The 20501-nt window shown below is 58.8% G+C and overlaps 1 protein-coding gene across 3 annotated transcripts; it reads right to left on the bottom strand.

Moving 5' to 3' along the window:
• Positions 1-262: 262 nt before the first annotated feature.
• On the bottom strand, positions 263-15190 carry DHX33 (DEAH-box helicase 33). 3 transcript variants are annotated; one of them, XM_042966597.1, is made up of 12 exons: positions 14881-15189; positions 12650-12810; positions 11784-12011; positions 11481-11651; positions 9021-9206; positions 8295-8406; positions 7167-7326; positions 6973-7061; positions 5954-6081; positions 5309-5512; positions 3539-3625; positions 263-598 (listed from the first exon to the last, which is right to left on the bottom strand). In XM_042966597.1, the coding sequence occupies exons 1-12, from the start codon at positions 15137-15139 to the stop codon at positions 290-292; spliced, it is 2094 nt and encodes a 697-aa protein (XP_042822531.1). In that variant the 5' UTR covers positions 15140-15189; the 3' UTR covers positions 263-289. The 3 variants fall into 3 exon arrangements, with proteins under 3 accessions (XP_042822531.1, XP_042822534.1, XP_042822532.1); XM_042966600.1 differs by lacking the exon at positions 263-598 and adding an exon at positions 4819-5049 and having other exon boundaries at positions 3534-4662; positions 14881-15190; XM_042966598.1 differs by lacking the exon at positions 263-598 and having other exon boundaries at positions 3534-5049; positions 14881-15190.
• Between the last annotated feature and the right edge of the window lie 5311 nt (positions 15191-20501).

The following is a 20501-nucleotide window of genomic DNA, read 5'->3' as shown; positions in this document are numbered from 1 at the left end:
CCATCGTGGGCCAGGGGGGGACCTGGGCACTCCCTTTCCACGCTCCCCAAACCCGAGCCTGTCGGCGCCGCTCTGACCACCCCACGTGGCGGATGAGGAACGAGGCTCGCGGTCACCCAGAGCCACAGAGCAGCCGCCGAACGCAGGGCCGAGGTTCCCGCCGCGCGTCCGCGGTTCCGTCTCGGCGCTTGGGACAAGCTCGCTTCGAGCTCCTGGCGGTGGGGCCGGCCGCCCCGGGCCCCCCCCCCCCCCCCGCCCCCCGGTGCCGGTGGGTCGCGGGCGCAGCGGCTCAGTCTCGGGCAGCCCTGAGCTTCCTCCGGAAGTAGTCGGGGGCGGCCTCGTGCAGCCAGTCCGCGTCCACCACGCACAGGCCCCGCATGTAGCACCTGTTGGTGTGGAGCAGCTCCGTGTACACGACGCAGGCCGGCCGGCAGCGGAAGAGGACGGACGAGGGGTGGACGGCCACCGGCTGGTGCGTGTCCGTGGTCGCGTAGGTGCCGTCGGGCTGCAGCTCGGCGGTGCTCATGAACAGACTGTGGGCCAGGCAGCGGCGGATGCTCTCCACGTCCCCGCGGGAGGACACCATGGGCATCGACATCTGTCTCGGGAGGAGGAAACAGAAAGACCGGCCCGCGGTCAGGCGCAGACGCGGCCCGCGCGCCAGCCCGGCAGAGCGAGCACTGGCGGGCAAGGCCCCGACCTCTGCTGCCTGGGACACCGCGGGGCGGGAGGAGAGCGGCCACCGGGAAGCACACGGGCCACCGGGGGACCCCGCCCGCTGCGACCCGGGACCGGGGCAAGGGCCTGGCCCTCTCACCCCCAGCGAGGAGGGGCTTCCTTCTTCCCTGGAGCAGGGCTCCGGCCCCGCCTCCTGCATTCAGCCTCCCGCACCGGTTCCAGAAGATCCCTGCCCCTCCCCCCCTGCTCCCGAGGGGAAGTCCGGGCCTCCGTCAACCTGCACGTGCCCCCGGGAAGGTCACAGCGCCTTACACCCCAGGCCGCAGTCGACCAGACCGCGGGTGGACACCTGCCTGACCCTGCAGTGCCGGCTCCGGTGTTCCAGGCATGGGGGGATGGGGAGGGATCTCCTGGGATGGGGAGGGATGGGAAGGGCAGGAAATCTGTCCGCTCTGCTGCTCCCGTGAGCCGAGGCAGAAGGCAGGAAGCAGGGGGAAGAGGGGCGTGCAGACAGAGGCCAACTAGGGGACGAGCACCCGGAACGTTCCTGGCTCCTGGCAGCGTCCTCTGCTTCCCGCTTCCTTTCTGTCCCTCTGGGGCTCGACTGTGTCCATAGGCTCCCACAGAAACCGTTCTATCCCCACTTGTCCCTTTAAGATGGCTCGAGGGGTGGGTCGCCTGGGTGGCTCAATCGGTTAAGTGTCCGACTTCAGCTCAGGTCATGATCTTACAGTCTGTGAGTTCAAGCCCCGCATCTGGCTCTGTGCTGACGGCTCGGAGCCTGGAGCTGCTTCGGATTCTGTGTCTCCCTCCCTCTCTCTCTGCCCCTCCCCCGTTCATGCTCTGTCTCTGTCTCAAAAATAAGTAAAAACAGGGGCGCCTGGGTGGCTCAGTCGGTTAAGTGTCCAACTTCAACTCAGGTCACCATCTCGCGGTCTTTGAGTTCGAGCCCCGCGTCGGGCTCTGTGCTGACGGCTCGGAGCCTGGAGCCTGCTTCCGATTCTGTGTCTCCCCGTCTCTCTACCCCTCCCCTGCTCATGCTCTGTCTCTCTCTGTCTCAGAAATAAACAAACATTAAAAAACTATTTTCTTTAAAACAAAGATGGCTCGAGGGGTTTGTTTTTTGCAAACTGCTGATCCCCGCCTGACGAGACCTTCTTTCTCTCCTCTGGGGACACGGTCAGCTGTCACCACCTCCAGGGAGCCCCCGAGTCCTGCAGCTAGCTGTGGTCTCTCCTTCCAGGCGGCCCGCTCTGGCGCCCACCGGCTGTGATTCGGGGCAAATGCCTTCACTTCTTTAGGCTCTAGTTCATCATTTGTAAAACAGGAATAACACAGAACCTCATCAGGGCGAGATGAGGATTTCAAACGAGGAAATGCGTGAAAAGGACTTAGAACGGTGCCTCGTGAGCGCTTCACAGACCACAGCCACACCGTTACCGCCGCCAGACCTGCCCTCTGGATTGTTCCCTGAGAGGAGGAGTGTGAGGCCCATTTGCAAAGCCCAGGACCCCGACCGACGCCTGGCGCGGAGGCACCACCGGCTGCTGACGTGCCCTCAGTTCAGGACGAGGAGCAGGGCGTCGCCTCCGCTGCCGGTGACGACAGGGAGAACCCAGGGAGCCACGGGACGGCCTGGCAGGACGACTGCTCAGGAACAAGAGGGCCCGGGAAACCACGTGAGATACGGAACACGGCAATCACGACAAGAAATCACCTAACTGCCAGCGACGGGCGATGGCACCAGACGCGGGCCTGGGGACGGGGGCGGGGGGACAGCGGCCCCCTGGAAACGCGCGGACACGGCCTACACTGAGGGGCCGTCTCGGAAGAGGCAGGGACTTCCACCACGGAGTTCGTGACCGCTCGACCACGGGAGCGACCACGGGAGCAGCCGACGTAAGCCACTCGCCTCTGCGGGAAGACGCGGAGTGTCCTACAGCCGTCGGTGTGCGTGTGGAAGGACTCGGAAGCCCCACGGGCTCTGAGGGGGAGCACAAGCTAAGAGAACACTTGGGGGGTGCGACCTCCCAGTGGCGAAATACGTGGGACGCGGGGGCGCGGTCACCACTGTGGCTGTAAACCCGAAAACGACGGAACGCGTGTGCCAGCCGCACTGAAAAACGACCTTGGGGGGCGATCTGGCGGGTGTCTCGCAACCTAGATCCCACCCGGAGGTTCATTCCGCGCATGAAGCATGGATGTGTGTCTAGGAAGACGGTCACCAGCACTTGGGTGAGTGTCGCGCGGGGCACGAAGGATCTACGCCAGACCGCTAACCCTGGTCTGTCTTTGGAAGGGCAGGATGTGGGAGAAGTTGCCTCAGCCCGCCCGTGCCACTGTTTTCCGCGCTGTATCGACTTGTAACAACCAAGTAATCTGAACAAAGTAACAAAGATATTCCCACCAAAAAAGTAAATCTCAGAATTGAAAAATAATTTTAAAGTTTATAAGCGCTGAGGGGCGCCTGGGTGCCTCAGTCTGTTAAGCGTCAGACTCTCGGTTTTGGCTCAGGTCACGATCTCATGGTTTGTGAGTTCGAGCCCTGCATCGGGGTCTGTGCTGACAGCGTGGAGCCTGCTTGACATTCTCTCCCTCCCCTTCTCTCTGCCCCTCCATTCAAAATAAATAAACAGAAAATTAAAACAACAACAAAAAAAACCAAAACAAAAAACAAGGCTGCAGAAAACAGACAGAAATGGTGATACGTCAGACTGTGGGTAATATTTACTTCCTTCCTTATTTCTACATTTCCCTATGATGAGGCTTTCTCTCGTAACCATTAGCAACGAGCAATTTAAGACTTCCTGCCTGGAAACGGGACAGGTTAGAGCCCCAGAGGCGCCAGGAGGAGAGGTACCTTCAGGCAGATGTCCCTCAGCTGTGCTCGGACTTCGCCTGCCAGCATCACGTTCTTGCTGTTGACAAAATTCTCTTTGCACCAATCCTGAACAGGAGAGAGAGAGAGAGAGAGAGAGAGAGAGAGACGTCACAACCCTCACGCTTCTGCCGAGGGAAAAACGCGACAGGACCCGGAGAACAGCTGAATTCAGAGGGAGGACTTCAGTCAGCAAAAAACAGTAGAGGTAAATAGGAAAATAGCTTTATACCAAAAAGCACGAACCGTAAGGGGAAACAGTAACACCTCAGAGTGAAACTAAAACCGTCCTCACGTGGGGGCGCCTGGCTGGCTCAGTGGGGGCAGTGTGCGACTCTCCTCCATGGGGTCGTGAGCTCGAGCCCCATCTGAGCCCCACGCTGCGTGTAGAGATGATTGACAAAAACGAAACTTAGAAAAAAAGTCTCCTTATGTCAGGTCGCCATAAAAGAGCCAGACTGGGGTGTTCGAATCACTACAGCCGATAAAGGATAAATCACCTCCAGAACAGATTTAAAAAGCTTCTCCGTATCAATTAGAAAATGACCAAGAACCTGGCAGAAAAATGGGCAGAAAAGACGACGCACAGAAGAGTTAGTTCAAACGTCCAATCATCTTCTGCAAGGACGCCGTCCCCTGAGGAATCGCGGCAAAGTAACGCAGACGCGATTCTGTCTCCGTCGACCAAGAGTCAGGACGGCGAAGCGGGGGCTCATGTCCACCCACGGCCGCGGGCGGATGACCAGGGAGGACGGGCCGCGGGGAGACGCGGCGCTCACGGTGTGGCACGTGGGGGCTCCGAAGCGAAAGCACACGGTCGTGTGGAACACGGCCGACGTCAGGACGGCAGTGACGAGACGGAAGGACGGGACAGCGTTTTCTGTCCTTAGACATAGACTGAGGCAACTACAGAACACGTCTGCAACTCCTGGACCTGAGAGGGGCTGTTCAGAAGGGACCGTGCCCCGACACGGACGCAGTCAGGGCGCGCACACGGGCACCACACGGGTCTCTCTGAGGGACGGAAGGACGGACCCGAGCGTCTCCGAAGGCGCGCATCGGGCCGCCTCGCTCGTGGACAGGGCTCACGTCAGCGCTCGGGTTCGCTAGCGAGGGAAACACAGCAGGATCTCTGCTTTGATGGAAAAGGGCGAAAGGAAACAGCTCCGCGTCTGCTCTGCGGGGGCCCCTAGGAGGCAGCGCGCCCGCGCCCGTGCCCGCACCGCCAAGCTCCCGGCCCTGGAGCTCCGCCTGCGTTTTACCTGCGTTACTCCGAGTATCCGTCAGCAACATGTGACCTCACGTATCAGGAAAGCCCCAGAGAGGCTACTGTTGGGGTCTGGGAACCCACAAGAAAGTTCCACATAAACTAACGACTGCTTCTTCACTTTACGCCCCTTCGGCTTAGGAAACGTTTCACAGGACGCGCCACTTTCGGATCTCGGAGAAGATCCAGAAGGGCGCTTCCGTCCTGTCGGAGGAACCGAAACAGCCTACGAGCAAAAGCCGCCATGAGGAAAGTCAGGGGCAGGCGGGGAAAACGCATTTGTGGCTAAGAAGCGCGGTCACCAAACACGGGGAACTTGCCCCCTCGGAGCACCAGTTCCACAGAAGCAGGACGGAGGCCTGGCGACCCCCGTGCGCAGGCGCGTCGGCTCGCGGCTCCGTGGGAGCTCCTGCCAGAGAGGAAGGATCTCGTGCTCCGATCTCGAGGCGGGAGGGAGGCGTGTTCGGGGGAGACGCGAGACTGACCTTGTTCCCGCCGGCGTTCCTGAAGGCCCGGTAGACGTTGAGCAAGGTGACGTGGTCGCCCTCGCTGGACACGAACTTCCTGCGGACGGCCTGCACCTCATCCCGCCGGGAGGGAGGGTTGCACAGGATGCTGTCCACGGACAGCAGGGAGACGATGGTCAGCATCTCCTCCGTGCAGTGGAACTTGGGGGACAGGAGGATGGCCTGCACGTCGAAGGCACACACGGCGTGAGGCACGGTCTCCCCGGCATCCGAACACGGTTTTTGCGCGCGCGCGCGCGCGCGCGCACACACGCACACACACACACACACACACACACACACACACACGCTTGCGCGCTTCCCTTCCGAGGCCTCGCGGGGCACATGCTGCCCGAACCAGGCCTACCTATGTTCACGTCACTGCACGTTTTCGTAGAGCCCGTGACTGCCCTCCCGCGGATTCCCACGTTCCTGATGGGGGGGCCCGTGCTTGTGCGGGTTCGAATGCGTGTTCAAACACAGAACGGGAGTCCGCGTCACGCACGAAGCACGGTGTGCGGATGAAGCCAGGGGCGCCGCGGTGAGCCCTCTGCTGCGCGAGGGCTGGCATGCAGCGGCGCGAAGGGGGACCGAGGCCGGGGGGGGGGGGGGGGGGGCGCTCACTTTGGCAAACCTGGGCTCTAAAGGGAAAGCTGCCATCTTCCCTCCGAGCGGAGTCAGGGTGAGCTGCTCGTCCTTCCGCTCCAGGGCTCCCAGCAGCTCCAGCTGTGCCACAGCCGCCTGAATGTGGTCTGCAGACGGGGACAGAAGAAGGAGCGACACGTCGCAAAGACGAAGACGCCGTGGCCGCTTCTGAGGGCGCCACGTCGAGCCGCAGCATCGATCACAGCCACCACTGTCCCCAGGGCCAGGCCGCTAACGACATCGCTGCCTTCTAAAGTAATGGCCTGTGTTCGGTAGGATGTGTGTCAGCTTAAACCCAGCTACGTCACACGCACGAATCCCGCCCACAGGTACACTCGTATGTGGTACAGGGACTGGTCTCTCCAGAAGCAGAGACTCCCAGGAGCACCTGAGGGGCTCAGTGGGTTAAGCGTCCGACTTCGGCTCAGGTCATGATCTCGCGGCTCGTGGGTTCGAGCCCCGCGTCAGGCTCTGGGCTGACGGCTCAGAGCCTGGAGCCTGCTTTGGACTCTGTCTCTCTCTCTCTCTGCCCCTCCCCTGCGTGTGCTCTCTGTCTCTCAAAAATAGATAAACGTTAAAAAACAAAACCAACAAAACCAAAGAAAAAGCAAGAAGGGGACGAGAGAGAGAAAACGGCTCTTGAAGAGAGCCAGCAGCCAAAGCCACCGTCTGCAAGAACCCCAGTGACCTCCCTCCCTCCAGGGGGACCACCGACAGAAGCCAGGAACCCATCAAATTCTAGTCCAGAGCAAAGAACTTTTCCGGCCCTTCCGCCGGCCCTTCCGCCGGCCTTGGGAGCCGCTGCAGCTCCCGGGACCCCCCACCGTTGTGGGACCCCCGCGAGGACGGCTCCCGGGAGAATCTGTACCCTCGAGATCCGCGGGCGCCCCCCGACAGCTGGTGCTGCCATGCGACCACACGAAAGTAAACAGAGAGCCCCCCGGATGCTTCCTGGCGAGTCTACCGTTTGCTGTAGGGCCACGCGGACGACCGCCTACCTGGAGAGGGCTTGGACATGAAGTCGAAGGTGAGCACGTCGGGGACTTTCATTGCCAGGAGCTGCAGCATCACGCCGGCCAGGTTACACCTGCGAGGAGGGAGACGCGGGTGGCCCCCGGGCTCCGGCCGGCTCCCCCGGCCGGGGGGGGCGGGGGTGCGGGACGGCGGCAGGGCGGGAGCGCTGGGGGCCCACCTCTGGATCTCTGGCACGGTCATCTTGTCAAACTTCTCGAACTCGTCCTCCGTGTACAGCCGGTAACAGACGCCACTGTCCTCCCTGCCGGCCCGGCCCGTGCGCTGCCAGGCCTGGGTCTTTGACACGCGCTGCACGGCCAGCACCTCCAGGCCGCCGTCTGCGGGGAGAACGGCCGCGTCAGAGCCACGTGCAGCACGCGAACCCACCGTTCCTGCGGCGCTCCTCGGGACGCCGCACCGGGGGTCCTCCCTGCCACGCGAGAGTCCGGAAAAGTCCCGGCTGCGCTGGAGAGCGAACCCAGACTGCTCAGCCGTGGGCGGCGCGAGGCGTGTTGCTGAAATGGCAGACGGCCGCGTGCGTGCTGCAGGGGCCGGGACCGCAGCCCCAGGCTCCGGCTGAGGCCACGGACCGAGGCTTTCCCGGGGCCCGGGAGACGAGGGTGGCCGGTCACCCTCCCGATCAATGCCCGGGGACCGGATACGCCCGGTCCTTTGTGCAGCGCGCCCCCGCCCACCCGGCCCCGGCTCTGCTTTAAGAGGGAGGCGAGGTGATGGTGTCACTCCCAGGAGCAGAGTGACGAGCGTCCTGATTAAGGCGTGTCCTATGGCAGGCCTGGGGGACGGGTCCTGCCACACGCCACCCCTAAGAACACGTGTGTGAAGGTCTGTGCCCTCGGATGCTTAGCAGCGCGTTTCGATCAGGCTTTTGGGAGCGATCGCTTCCGTTGCCTCTAATCCTCTGTGGACCGAAGCAAGGTCGAGAGCAGACGGGGCCTGGACCTCAGGCCGGCTTGCATTGCACACGCTTGGGGATCAGCTAGTGCCTCCCCGGCCCAGGGAGGCTTCCTTCCTAGGAAGCCGGAGCCCAGACGTCCCTCCCAACAAAGGTCCTGCTGCGGGGTCAGGTCGTGCCCGGCCACTCCTCTCAACGTGGCAGGACCTGGGCTCCCGTCCTGCCCTGCCTCGCCCTCGCTGCTGCCGCGGGGCCGCTTCCTGGGGCACAGGCTCCCTCGCGCCGTGCGCCCCGAACCCCCGTCGACGGTGGCGAGTCTCGGCACAAGGCGCTCACTGGGAGAAGCCGGGGGGCTCACTGCGGGGAAGGGGCGCCCGCGGGCTAGCTTCTCACCGGGATTATACTTCTTTGCTTTAACCATGCCCGTGTCGACTACGTATTTTATTCCCGGAATGGTTATGGAGGTTTCGGCAATGTTGGTGGAAATGATCACTTTGCGACAGCCCTGAAAGGAAGGAGAAACCAGAAGAGGCGTGTGGCGCACACGGGATTCACAAGCTTTAGGGCACACTCCTCACCATCAACCTCCACGGTCCATCCACAGTCAAGAACCCACGGTGTCATTGTTGACGAGTAACCACTACAGATGGGGGAGTAAAGCTCATTCCGAGGGGACGAGACGGAGCGGACCAGGCGGGGGTGGGCTGGACCCCTGGCCCCGGCGGGGACGTCCCGTGTGCTCCCCGAGCACCGTTACTTCGCCTCCGGGGGCTGCCGCGTTTCCGGCAGAATGGGATCGCCACCTACCTCGTCAGTTCTCCAGTGGGTGAGGCCGTGTGCGCGGGGCGCACGGGGGGCGTGGGCGGCGCATACGCGGGGTGTGCGTGGAGCGTATGCAGGGTGTGCACAGGGCGTACGCGGGATACACGCGGGGTGCGTGCAGTGCCCGGCACGGCGCCCGGTGCCCAACGTCGTGGGCGAACGGGGCCGGTCCGTGTCGGACTTGGGGGGTGCTGCCGTTCACGTTCCGCCCCTGCCCCCGCCCGCACCCGACAACGGTCTCCGTGCTCGTACGTCGGCGTGGGACCCGCCTGGGGCCCAAGACGGCGGCGCCCTCACCTTCGGGGCTCCCTGGAAGACGCGGAGCTGCTGGGCGTAGGGCAGGGAGGCGTACAGAGGCAGGACCAGCAGGGAGGGGCAGCCGTCCGGGAGGTGCCTGGCGATGTCTCGGCAGATCTTGCTCGTGGCTTCGATCTCCTCCTGGCCGGTGAGGAACACCAGGATGTCCTGAGAGGGGGGGGCCTCCTGCGGAAGGGGAAGCGCCGGATTACCAGGTGCCGACCAAAGCACAGCCCCGGGGAGCAGGAGAGGGGTCAGTGGTGAAGCTCCCGGGGTGATCTTGTTAACGTGGACAACGTGTAAATGAGCCTCGACGTGGGGGTCTCCCCTGGGGGGGCGGCCCCACCAGTCAAGCACGAAGCCAGGACGGCGGTGAGTGTGTTCAAAAGCCAGCTGAGGCAATACCGGGGGAAGGTCAGCAGACGGCAAGGTGACAGGACAGTACCACGAAGGGCACAAGCCGGCCAAGAAAGCTGCAGAAGGCTCCCTCCTTCCCTGGAGCCGGCCAGACGGAGGCCACCTTGGGGAAACCGCGGCCAGAAGCAGTCGCGCGGGAAGAGGAGCCCTCACTCATCGATGCCGCCAAAAGCACGGTCGCACGGCCAAACGATGCCGCACGCGGGCAAGTGCCTGAGACCCCGGACCTGACGGGCCGTCACCCCTGCAAGGTCAGCAGCGTCCGGGCGTTAATGACATACTCCTGCACACGATCCTTCCTGCAAGTCTGTTCAGGTATCTTAATCAGCAAGATGCTTACGTGACGAGACAGCTGAAAACGCCGAACCGTGCTAAGTACACGCGCGCGCGTGTCTATATGCGAAAACGTGTGTGCGTTTACGTGGGTGTGCACGTGGCTTTTACAGCCCGGTACTAACAGGACAAAGGTTCACAAGTACACACAACGGGACAAATCTGAGACCGTCAAAACCTCATCCGCGGGACTCATCAAAGCCACCACGGAGCCCGAACACACCTGCAGCCACCACTCAGGACCCATCCTCCCCGAGCTTGCTTTTTGGCAGGTGGACGCCTTCCTTGATCTAAAGGACAGTGAAGCGGTAAGCCCGGAGCAACAAAGGCAGCAGAGGAGGAAAGGGATCAGAAGCTTCGCCCTGTTCTGAAAGACGAAGGAGACGGGGAGCGAATGGCGTGCTGGACGGAGGCGCTCCAGCCGGGGAGCGGTCTGAAGGGTCCGCGGCCACCGGAGATGGGCCCGTCTCCCCGGAGAAGGAAGGCCCAGGACCCGGCAGTGAGGCAGAGGCGGGTCAGGGGAGGTGGAGCCGAGGGTGGTGCGGGCGACCCCGTGCCCTCCTCCACCTACGAGGGAGGAGGCCGGGAAGACACGGGAGGCAAGGATGCGGTTCGGCCCAGAGGTGTGGCCGAAGGAAGAGTCCAGACAGATGCACAGAGCAAGAGGCGGGGAGGCAGGTGTCTAAATCCTCACCTACCGCGGCAGGAAACTTAAAACACGGCAGGAGCAGCATCGGCGGGTAACACTGCGAATAGTAACGTGAACCCAGAGGAAGCAGTCAGGGGACCGAAAGACGGGATCTGGAACACGGCACTAAAATCAGCTGCCGGTTTCACGGTCCCTACACAGCTAGCTGCTGACTTTTTATTTTATTTTATTTTATTTTTTATTATTTAAAAAAAAAATTTTTTTTTAATGTTTATTCATTTTTGAGACAGAGAGAGACAGAGTATGAATGGGGGAGGGGCAGAGAGAGAGGGAGACACAGGATCGGAAGCAGGCTCCAGGCTCTGAGCCGTCAGCCCAGAGCCCGACGCGGGGCTCGAACTCACGGACCGTGAGATCGTGACCTGAGCCGAAGTCGGACGCTCAACCGACTGAGCCACCCAGGCACCCCGCTGCTGACTTTTTAAACTTTAAACTACACACTCACCACTTAGATTGGAATAAAAATTAGTTTTAAAAAATCTGCCTCTGGTTTTCTCAGAAAGGTACGAGTTTTATAAGATAAACAAAAAAACGAGAGGATTTAACCACTCAAACTTCTGAGTAGGTCTTTAATAAGATGAGAAGAAATTTTGACACGTTTCTCTAATTCGGTTTTTCTAAAAGAAAAAAAAAAAGCCAAAAGCTACAAATGGCAACCCGTTTTCGGGTCGATGCCAACTTTTTTAACAACGACGCGGCCAACAGCAGAGGATGTAGCGTCTCACTGACTTCCTCCCGCTACACGTCATGCCCTTCTTACGGGCCTTTCGATCAGTCTGCTCTGACGGGATGTTTCCTGGCTCGGCTGAGGCGTGATGCCGGCACAGCTGAGTTATTCTTCTTTTCAGGGAAGATGAGAATTGCCATAAAAAAGAACAAGAGGCCGGACAGGCCCCTCGTCTCAACGGCACAGCTCGTGGGCTGTCCCGGTCGGTAGCTTTTCTCGTCCAGGCGGCACGGGGAGCCAGACCTCCGCGGGGCCCGCCCGCACCTGCCCGTACCTGGTGGATCTGGAAGACGGAGACCAGAGCGGCGTGCAGGTAGTCCTGCTGAGGCTGCTTGGTGTAAAACACCTGGATGGGATGCTGCCGACCCTCCAGGTAGAGGACGGGCGCCCCGCCGAAATACTGCGAGAACAGATCCACGTCCATCGTGGCGGACATCACGATCACCTGCGTCCGGGACGGAAGAGGGCGGTGGGGAGGCCACACCGGGCCGGCCTTTCTGTGCCCTCCCCGTGACAGTGAGCCTCCCCGCACTGGCAAGCAGAGCGCGGGCCCCTCTGGCGAGCGCACCACACCTACTTTGAGAGGCAGCCTCCCCAGCTCCTTCCTCCGCTTCTGCGCGGCCTTCACGACCCCGAAGAGCACGTCCGTGTGGACGGTCCGTTCGTGGGCTTCGTCCAAAATGACACAGCTGTACTTCCGGAGCAAGGAGTCTGAAATCGCTTCTCGCAGAAGCATGCCGTCCGTCAGGAACTTGATCCTGGTGTCCTCGGAGCTGATGTCGTCAAAGCGCACGGAATAGCCAACCTGCGTGGGGGATGGTCCCACCGTCACTCGGTGAGCACCCGCGTAACCGGCGCCGAGCAGGCCCTTGTGTCCTCACGGGGGACGAGGCCAACGCCGACCCTCCCCTGCTCCCTTGGGCACAGACAGACAGTGGACAGGGCACAGACAGACAGAGGACAGGTCCCTTTAGCTGCGATTAGGATACACGTTGCAAGGAACCTAAAATGAGGCTACTTCCCCAGGTACTTGATAATTTTGAGTGACGCTTCGTACAGCTGGGAGAAGACTGGAAGGTTCTCAAGTGTGTGCGTGCACAAGCACACACAGAGCTGACCTACACACGGTTCTGGGGCTCACTCCCAATACCCATATATACGCTGTATGTATGTATAGACACATATACGGACGAGACAGTTAATGGAGTTACTGAAGCCTGAAACATGCTCGAGGAAACAGCTATCCGACTTGCCAACAGATTGTGAGAGCAAAGTGCATGGCACTGACAGCCTGTCGGCCCTGCGGTGTGTGAGGGGCTGGAGAAAGACTCGGGGACAGGCCTAAGGACTGTGGCAAGAGCGGGCCTCCCTGCACAGGAGTCTTGTCCGGAAAGCACAGCGCGGGGGAGCGGGCGGCTGTCGTTAAAGGAGGAGGTGACGTACCAGCTTCCCGAGTTCAGTTCTCTTCTCGTCCGAGACTCGAGACGCAAGAGAGACGGCGGCCACCCGGCGAGGCTGGGTCACCGCGATGACGCCCTGGCGGCCAATGCCCCCCTCGTAGAGGTACTGCGGGAGCTGAGTCGTCTTCCCAGAGCCCGTCTCCCCTGAGAGAGGAAACACGTCTCGTTTATGTGCAAACTAAAACAAACTTCACCAAAGTCGGGAGAAAAAGATAAAACACTGGAAGTTGATAGAGCCGAGAAAGCCACGGGACATCGGGCACTCGTGTGCGCTGCTGGTAGAGTGTTAGGTGGGACTGCTTCTCGGAAGGCCGAATTATGTTCGAAACATCTTTAAGATGTGCACACCCTAGACCCACAATTCCACCTGCAAGAATTAATTCTGAGGAAATAATTAAAGAGGTGTGTAAAGGTATAGTTTCAGATAGGTTTTATTCAGCTTCGCTCATGACGGCAAATAACGGGAAACAACACGTATGTTCAACTGTGACGAACTACAACTGTTACGTAAAAAAGAATAAACGAGGGGCGCCTGGGTGGCTCAGTCGGTTAAGCATCCGACTTTGGCTCAGGTCATGACCTCGCAGTTTGTGAGTTCGGGCCCCGCGTTGGGCTCTGCGCTCACAGCTCGGAGCCTGGAGCCTGCTGATTCAGTTCTGTGTCTCCCTCTCCCAAAAGTAAGCATTAAAAAAACAAAAAATTTAAAGAAAGATCATAAACGAGATGGACCACTGGAAGCCACACGCACTCCTACACAGCAGCCACTGTCCTTTCTTTCAGACCCCTGGCCCGCACCATTAGGCAACACCTGCCGTGGCCACATCTCCCTTGCAAACTCCACAGGATGAGTCAGACCCGCACGCTCTCTCCCTGGGGCTGCCCCGGCGGCCTCCTCCGCACCGCCTCCCAGCACTGACCACCTTACACCGTGCAGAAGTGTCTACAAGTTTCCATCCTCCATGCCAGAAGCTCCCGGAGGGCAGAGAAGGTCCCCACCTGCCTCTTCCCCGGATCTGAGCATCCTACATGCAGCAAGCACACCTTATTTCCTGTCCGCGTGGGTTCCTTGGTCCCTAAGTAGAACCAAGAACTCAGGAAACCTGGGCATCCCTCCCTCCCTGGCCACCGCGTCTTCTACCTTAGCGCCCAAAATCCAATTATCCTCGCAGGCTAAGAATTTGATTTTTCTGCTGCACTCCTTCTGCTGAACCCACCGGGCAAAACCCCAAAAGTGGACCAACGTCTCCCTGTCCGTCTTTTCTGCTCCTACACCAGGCGACTGAGCATTATTACTAAGGTAAAATCACCCATCTGTGCAGACCGAGACATCTGTGAGCTGGCAGTGGGGCCGAGGCACGGCCGTCGATCCCTGTTCTTGTTTCTGTGGCCTCCCTCTGTCCCCATCCTCCCCCCAGGGCCTGCCTCACGCCCCGTGGCTCCCAAGCTCAGCAGAGCTCCTGCACCTGTTCCACACGACAAGCCAAGTCCCCCTCCCCTACACACTCTTCCCCAGCCGCATCCATGGTCATCTCCTCTCTCCAGCCCCCAGCCTGCTGGATACCCTTCCTCCTATTCCAGGCCAGCCGGGCATCTAGCCCTTGTGTCCAAGTGCCCCCGCTTTGGCAGCCCCCCCCCCCCCAGTCTCTGCTCTTAGTGCCCACTTTCCATCTTCAGCCTCCCTCTCCACTGAGCGCTTCCTCTCGAATCCCTCAGCTCCCTTCCCTTTCTCCAACAGGAGCCTGCTCTCACTGCCTTTCCTCCCTCACCCCTGCTCAGCCCAGTGACAAATGAACTCCCACCTGCCACAGCTCTGCTGAAGGAGCGCTCGATGGGATCTGCGTGGTTGCTCCCTGTGTTATGGGCCCTCGCTGGGGCATCTGTTCCTCTGGCTACGCTTCCCGAGATCTTCCTCCCTCTGAAGCTCACCCTCTCGGTGCCCCCTGAGTCTCCCCTGCAGGCGGCTCCCAGGCAGCAGGCTCCCCACCTCCAGGCGCGAAGGCCCTCCCTCGGGGCCGCCTCCCACACCTGCTCGGACCCACACTCTTGCAAGCCCCAAAGTCCCCCGCGCGGCTCTCCGCCGGGCACCTCGGTCGCTGCCCCCCGGGCTGTGGGCGCCTCCAGAGCGGGGCTTCCCCCCCGGGCCGCTCCGGGGCTGGCTCGGAGACGCACGCCAGGGCACCTCGGGCGGCCGGAGAACGAGGCGCGGCCACTCACCGATGAGGACGGCGCTGTCCAGGTTTCGGAGCTGGGCCAGCAGCTGCCCCCGCGCCTGGAAGATCGGCAGGCTCCGGCGCTGCCGCTCCACCGCCTCGGGGTAGGGGCTGGCCGCGGGCTGGGCCAGGGCCGGCTGCTGCTGCCTCCGGCCGCCTCCGCCGCCGCCGCCCGCGGTCAGCAGCATCACCACGCGCCCCCCGGGAGGCCCGCAGCCCGGCCGGAACCTCTTGGCCGGCGGGAAGCCCGCCTCCTCCGGCATGTCGGGCGCGCGCCGTGACTGGAGGCCGAGGCCCCGGCAGGCGCCGGCCAGCGCGCACCGCCCCTTCCTGCCGGGGCTGCCGGCGACCGCTGATGACCTCACGGACGCCACCGGCCTTCCGGGCGGGCCCGCGCCCCCCAGCATGCACTGGGCGCCTGGGACGGCGTGCACGCGACGGCGGGCAGAACCCGGCCCGTGGTACGACCGCGAAAGCGGCCCGGAGCGACAACAGCGAGGGGCGGCGCGTAAGGTTCCGCTCGACCTTCTCCCCACCCCCGGGATAAAGACGACGATCTTCTGGACAGTGTCGGTGTCCAGATGAGACTGTGTCCTTCCAGTGAACGCGCGTTTCCCCTTCTCTGCCCGCAGCAATCCCCGCTCTGCTTACTTTTGTAAAATCTGAGAGCAGAACGCCAACATTTGCATGATTTAGTCCTCTCCAGGTGTTACGTGGATGGTGGCCCCGGGAAGAAACCGAGCCCCTGAAATTCCTTAAAGTCGCCCAGATGTGGCCCACCTCGCGTTACAGAAGACGAGGGCGTTAAAGCACATGCTCTATGATGGTCGAATATTCTCAGAAGAGTGTCCCAGCGGCAGTCTTCTCCTGGTCCTCTCCCGCCGAGATGCAGGCCCTGAATCTGCCTGCCGCCCTGCCGGTCCTCGGCTGTCCCCGCCGGACTCTCGAGGTCTCTGGGGGCCGCCTGGCCCCATCCCACACACGCCAGTAAAGGCGGGGAAAAGGGGATACAACCGGCCCCTCCTTTGCGTCCTAACCCCAAAGCTCTGGGATGCTAACCTACCCCCAGAAAGAGGCAGGCAGCTGAGGGCAGGGAATGGGATTTCCAGGGAATTCATCATAAATCTTCCCGGGGCCTCGGGCATCTTCTCAAGTCCAGCTCCAGGAAACTCGTCCTATCTGTAAACGTGTGAAAAATCCTCCAGGTAAGAGACCATTTTTCTCCAGCTACCCATGGTGCAGGGATCAAGGGTGAGTGAAAATGTGCATGCTGAATTACTAGCAGGTGCCTGTTTAGAATAAATTGGCAGAATTTCACTTCCTGCCCCTGAATATGAACTTGCACGGCAATCCGTGCAAAGGGACGAATAAAAGGGAAATAAAAGGGAAATAACTTGCTCAGGCTGCTGTAACAGAAAATAGCACAGACTGAGGGGCTTGTAAACATCAGAACATTACTGCTCACGGTTCTGGAGGCTTGGAAAGCACCCTTATGGTTGCCTTCTGGTGAGGGCCCTCTTCCTGGTCCGTTGACGTGTCCTCACCCGGTGGGAGCCAGTAGGGGTCTCTCTGGAGCTGTTGGTAAGGTGTTAATCTCATCATGAGGGCCCCTTCCTTATGACTTAAGTACCTCCCAAGGGTCCCACCTCCTAATATCACATAGAGGATTAGGATTTCAACATAAGAATTGGGGGGGGGGGGCAGGGCACAAACATTCACATCGTAGCAGTAACTAAATGTTAATTGTCAAATTACGAACCCTGAGTATGTAACAGACGGACATCAGTCCTTTTTCCCAGGGTGCTTTCCCCAGACTAACCTAATGGAGGAGATATGTTCCTAATGATTTCAAGAGTCTGGGTACGGGGGCGCCCAGATGGCTCAGGCAGTTGAGCATCTGAGCATCGGACTCTTGGTTTTAGCTCAGGGCATGATCTCACGGTTCGTGAGTTCGAGCCCCACGTCAGGCTCTGTGCTGACGGTGTGGAGCCTGCTTGGGATTCTGTGTCTCCCTCTCTGTCTGCCCCTCCCCTGCTCTCTGTATCTCTCTCTCTCAAAATAAATAAACAAACATTAAAGAAAAAAAAAGAGCCCAAGTAGGTAATAGGAATGAATGAAATAACTTCTTGATAGAGCACATGGCCTGTCTTAGAGACCTGGCATTGCCAGATCTCCCTATGTTTTTCAAGAAAAGCCCAAAATGGAGATTTTCACGTGACATTTGTCCGTGTTAAGTGTTGGCTCAAGTTTTGAAAATGGTGCAGGAAGGCGGAGTAAACCGCACGTGGAGGTAAGGCATTCACAGGCTCCAGCCTGATGGCCCAGCTATTCTGCAGCGTCACAGCTAAGAGCTGAAAACTAAAATCCTACATAGGCACCACCCACCCACACCTCCCGCCCCGATCGAAGTCTGAAATCTGCTGTCCCTCCCAAGGAAGTCTCGTGGTTAACATTGTTTGCGTATGCAGATGATCACAAGATAATAACCATTCAGAACGTCCGGGCTCTTCTCCCAGGAAGTGAATCGTCTCGTCTGGGATGATCTGTGGACTGGCTGCTCTTGTCGCGATCATAACGGCTGGTGGTCAGTGTGGTTGGCTGGCTTGCCTGACCACCAGACCGCTGCCCTTAATCATGGTCAGTTCTCTGTCCCACTGAGACAACCCTGAGCCTCCTCGGCCGCTAGTCCAAGTTTGCACGTACATACGTTGATCCCTCTGTAATTAAAAATACCAGATAATAGTTTGCTGATCGAGAAACAGAGCACGTATTCAGCACCCACGCACCAAGCCCTGTGCTAGATACCGTGGGAGACAAAACTTTAAGACACGGACCCTGCCCTTAAGGAGCTTACGTTCTCGTGAGGGAGACGATGCGTAAACGTGTAGCAGCTGCAACAGTACGAGACGATACATACTTTGGTGTAAGAGTACGTTGTATGCACTCGAGGGATTCAAAGAAAGACCATGGAGTAGAGTCAAGATTTCTTGAGAAGCCGGGAACAGGACCAGGCCTTGAAGAGACTTCGGTTCCCAATAGGTGGCAATGGGGGCAGGGTTCAGAGGGAGACAGACACTGTGCTTTTGATACGGGGGTTAAGAAGCCACCATGAATTTCTGAGCAGAGAAGGGGCTTGTGCGTATTAAAGTTCAACAACTTTAATGCAAACTCATGAAATGCGCCAGTAGCTCAGGGGATGTCCCATAGCACCGAGATCCCTGGCGGGATCGTGACCGGCGACCGGGATGGCACTCACCTGTCAAACGCAGGCTGTCAGGGAGACACGACAATTCCAGGGAGCCCCTTACCCAGTGGCTCAGTTATTTCCTAATTTCCACAGACTCCAGACAGAGCGAGGGCTTTGCTGCCAGGATCTGGGACTTGGGTGCTCTCTGCTTAGAGACCACACAAAAGGATGAAAGATATTAGGATCCACGAAGGTACGGAAAAGAACATGGGTGGAAGAGAGAAGTGAAAGAATTCCATTGTGCAGAAAACACCCCAAAACGCGTAGAAAATGTTTCTCCTGGTCAGGTGCAACTTACACATCCATTTGTTTTAAATGAATGTCTACTGTATTTCTACAACAACAAACTGACTTATTAGTGCTTTTCGGTGTCACTGGTAGAACCCAGGAGTCCCTTCAATTATATGTGTCGGGTAAATTGGGCACAAGATTCCATATACTGCGTATCGATTCCCACTTTCGGTTGACATGCATTACAAAAAGCAGGGTGGTCTGTAAGAATCAAGACGGAGGGGAAAGCTGGAGAAGTGAGAATTTTCCTTGTGCCCAGGCAAGCGGGGGTCAGGTGACAATGTCGGTGACTGGCGTCACCACTGCCCAGGACACGTCGGAGGTGCACAGACCGGCATCCTGGGAATTCTCATCCCATAACACCACGGAAACGAAAATCCCGCGGCAGACCGCAGACTCAAAATCTGTTTCCTGTTTTACCATCACTGATACGTACAGACATTCCCTACTAAGATGAACAGTGAACAGATCCTAGGATCACAGTTTTACCACAACAGCTCCGGGAACGGGATAACTCAAAGTTAGCTAACGGAAAACAAAACTAGAGATGCCTATTTTGAGACCCGAGATAAGGAATTTCTAAGACCCTAATTAAATTTGAGCTTTCTTAAACAAAGACATGACAAAACTTAAGAATCCTATAAGGATTGTACATTCTAAGACTAGCATTTCAAGATTGTTTTTTTTTTAATTTTTTTAATTAAAAAAATTTTTTTTAATGTTTATTTTTGAGAGAAAGAGAGAGAGAGAGAGAGACAGAGCGTGAATGGGGGAGGGACAAAGAGAGGGGAAAACACAGAATCTGAAGCAGGCTCCAGGCTCTGAGCTGCCAGCACAGAGCCCGACACGGGGCTTGAACTCATGAACTGTGAGATCATGACTTGAGCCAAAGTCAGACACTTAACTGCCTGAGCCACCCAGGTGCCCCTCAAGATTTTGTTTTTTAATCACTTAGGGAAAAAAGCAGTCCCATTAACCCATATTCCATAAAATTGCAACAACCATAAAGTTATGGACACCATGTAGAACATGTGTATTAAATCCCATCACTTACTCCTGTTCTGTTTAGAGATATTACTATCTACTTCACCGTCTGAAAATCCCCACCTAGGGTGTTGATTACGGTTTTTTTTTGTTTTTTTTTTAAACATTTATTTATTTTTGAGAGACAGAGCGTGAGTGGGGTAGGGGCAGAGAGAGGGGAAAACACAGAATCCGAAGCAGGCCCAGATTCTGATCTGTCAGCACAGAGCCCGGTGCAGGGCTTGAACTCATGAACCGCAAGACCACGACCTGAGCCGAAGCCGGACGCTAAGCCAACTGGGCCACCCACACGCCCCCTGCATGCTATGTGTTCAAAGTATGTGCAATGATCTCTTTTCTAGGGGTGTCCATTTCGTTCGTCTGGGCTCTCGACAGCTTAGACCGGGTGAGCGCAAACCCGCTGGGACCCAGGGAGACGAATGTTCTGGACAGTTTTTATGCAATCACAGGCATGAAGTCTCTGCTCCTCTGGACCCTGACTGATTTCTACCTGATTGTGACGGTCAACCAGATGCATGGCTCCGAAAAGCTTCTCAGCTTTTCCTGAAACGGAACGACAGAGTTAACCAGCCGGAGACCCGTGGACCCCTGCCTGACGGGCACCTGTTCATCTGCCTCCACAGTCAACATTCCAGGCCTCAGAGAGCTCTTCCTGTTGTTTTCCAGAAGGGCGGCCGTGACCGGTCCTGGCCCGGCTGTTTCTTGATGGAGAGACTCAAGCGGAGAAAATACGACGCCACACGAGCCCGCAGCCGGCCCTCCTGCCACCAGATTCCCGCTGCTACGAGAACCGCCCCCCCCCCCCCCCTTTCTCCGCTCATCTGACCACTCGCAGTTTTGCAAAACCCAGCCGGAGAACGAACTGTCTGCACGGAACCCGATCTTCCCGCTGGAGCCACGTCGTGCACGAGGACCACGGACGCCGGTCACGGCGCGCCCGCCACACGCGTCCCACGTTGAGACGGAATCCCGGCGAACGCCGCGCCGACCCCGGAGGCGCCCGGGAGGAGCCCGGGCCCGCACGAGCACCTCGCGATTCAGCG

The sequence above is a fragment of the Panthera tigris genome, chromosome E1 (assembly GCF_018350195.1).
Source record: "Panthera tigris isolate Pti1 chromosome E1, P.tigris_Pti1_mat1.1, whole genome shotgun sequence".
NCBI lineage: Eukaryota > Metazoa > Chordata > Mammalia > Carnivora > Felidae > Panthera > Panthera tigris.
This window is presented reverse-complemented; position numbering and strand designations above follow the sequence as displayed.

Excerpts from the sequence above, each read along its gene's own strand:
- DHX33 (XM_042966597.1), bottom strand. The coding sequence starts at position 15,139 with ATGCCGGAGGAGGCGGGCTTCCCGCCGGCCAAGAGGTTCCGGCCGGGC. Across the intron at positions 12,012-12,649 it reads GAACTGAACTCGGGAAGCTG|GTTGGCTATTCCGTGCGCTT; the intron begins GTACGTCACCTC and ends TCCCCCACGCAG. Across the intron at positions 3,626-5,308 it reads GGAACGCCGGCGGGAACAAG|GATTGGTGCAAAGAGAATTT; the intron begins GTCAGTCTCGCG and ends TCTCCTGTTCAG.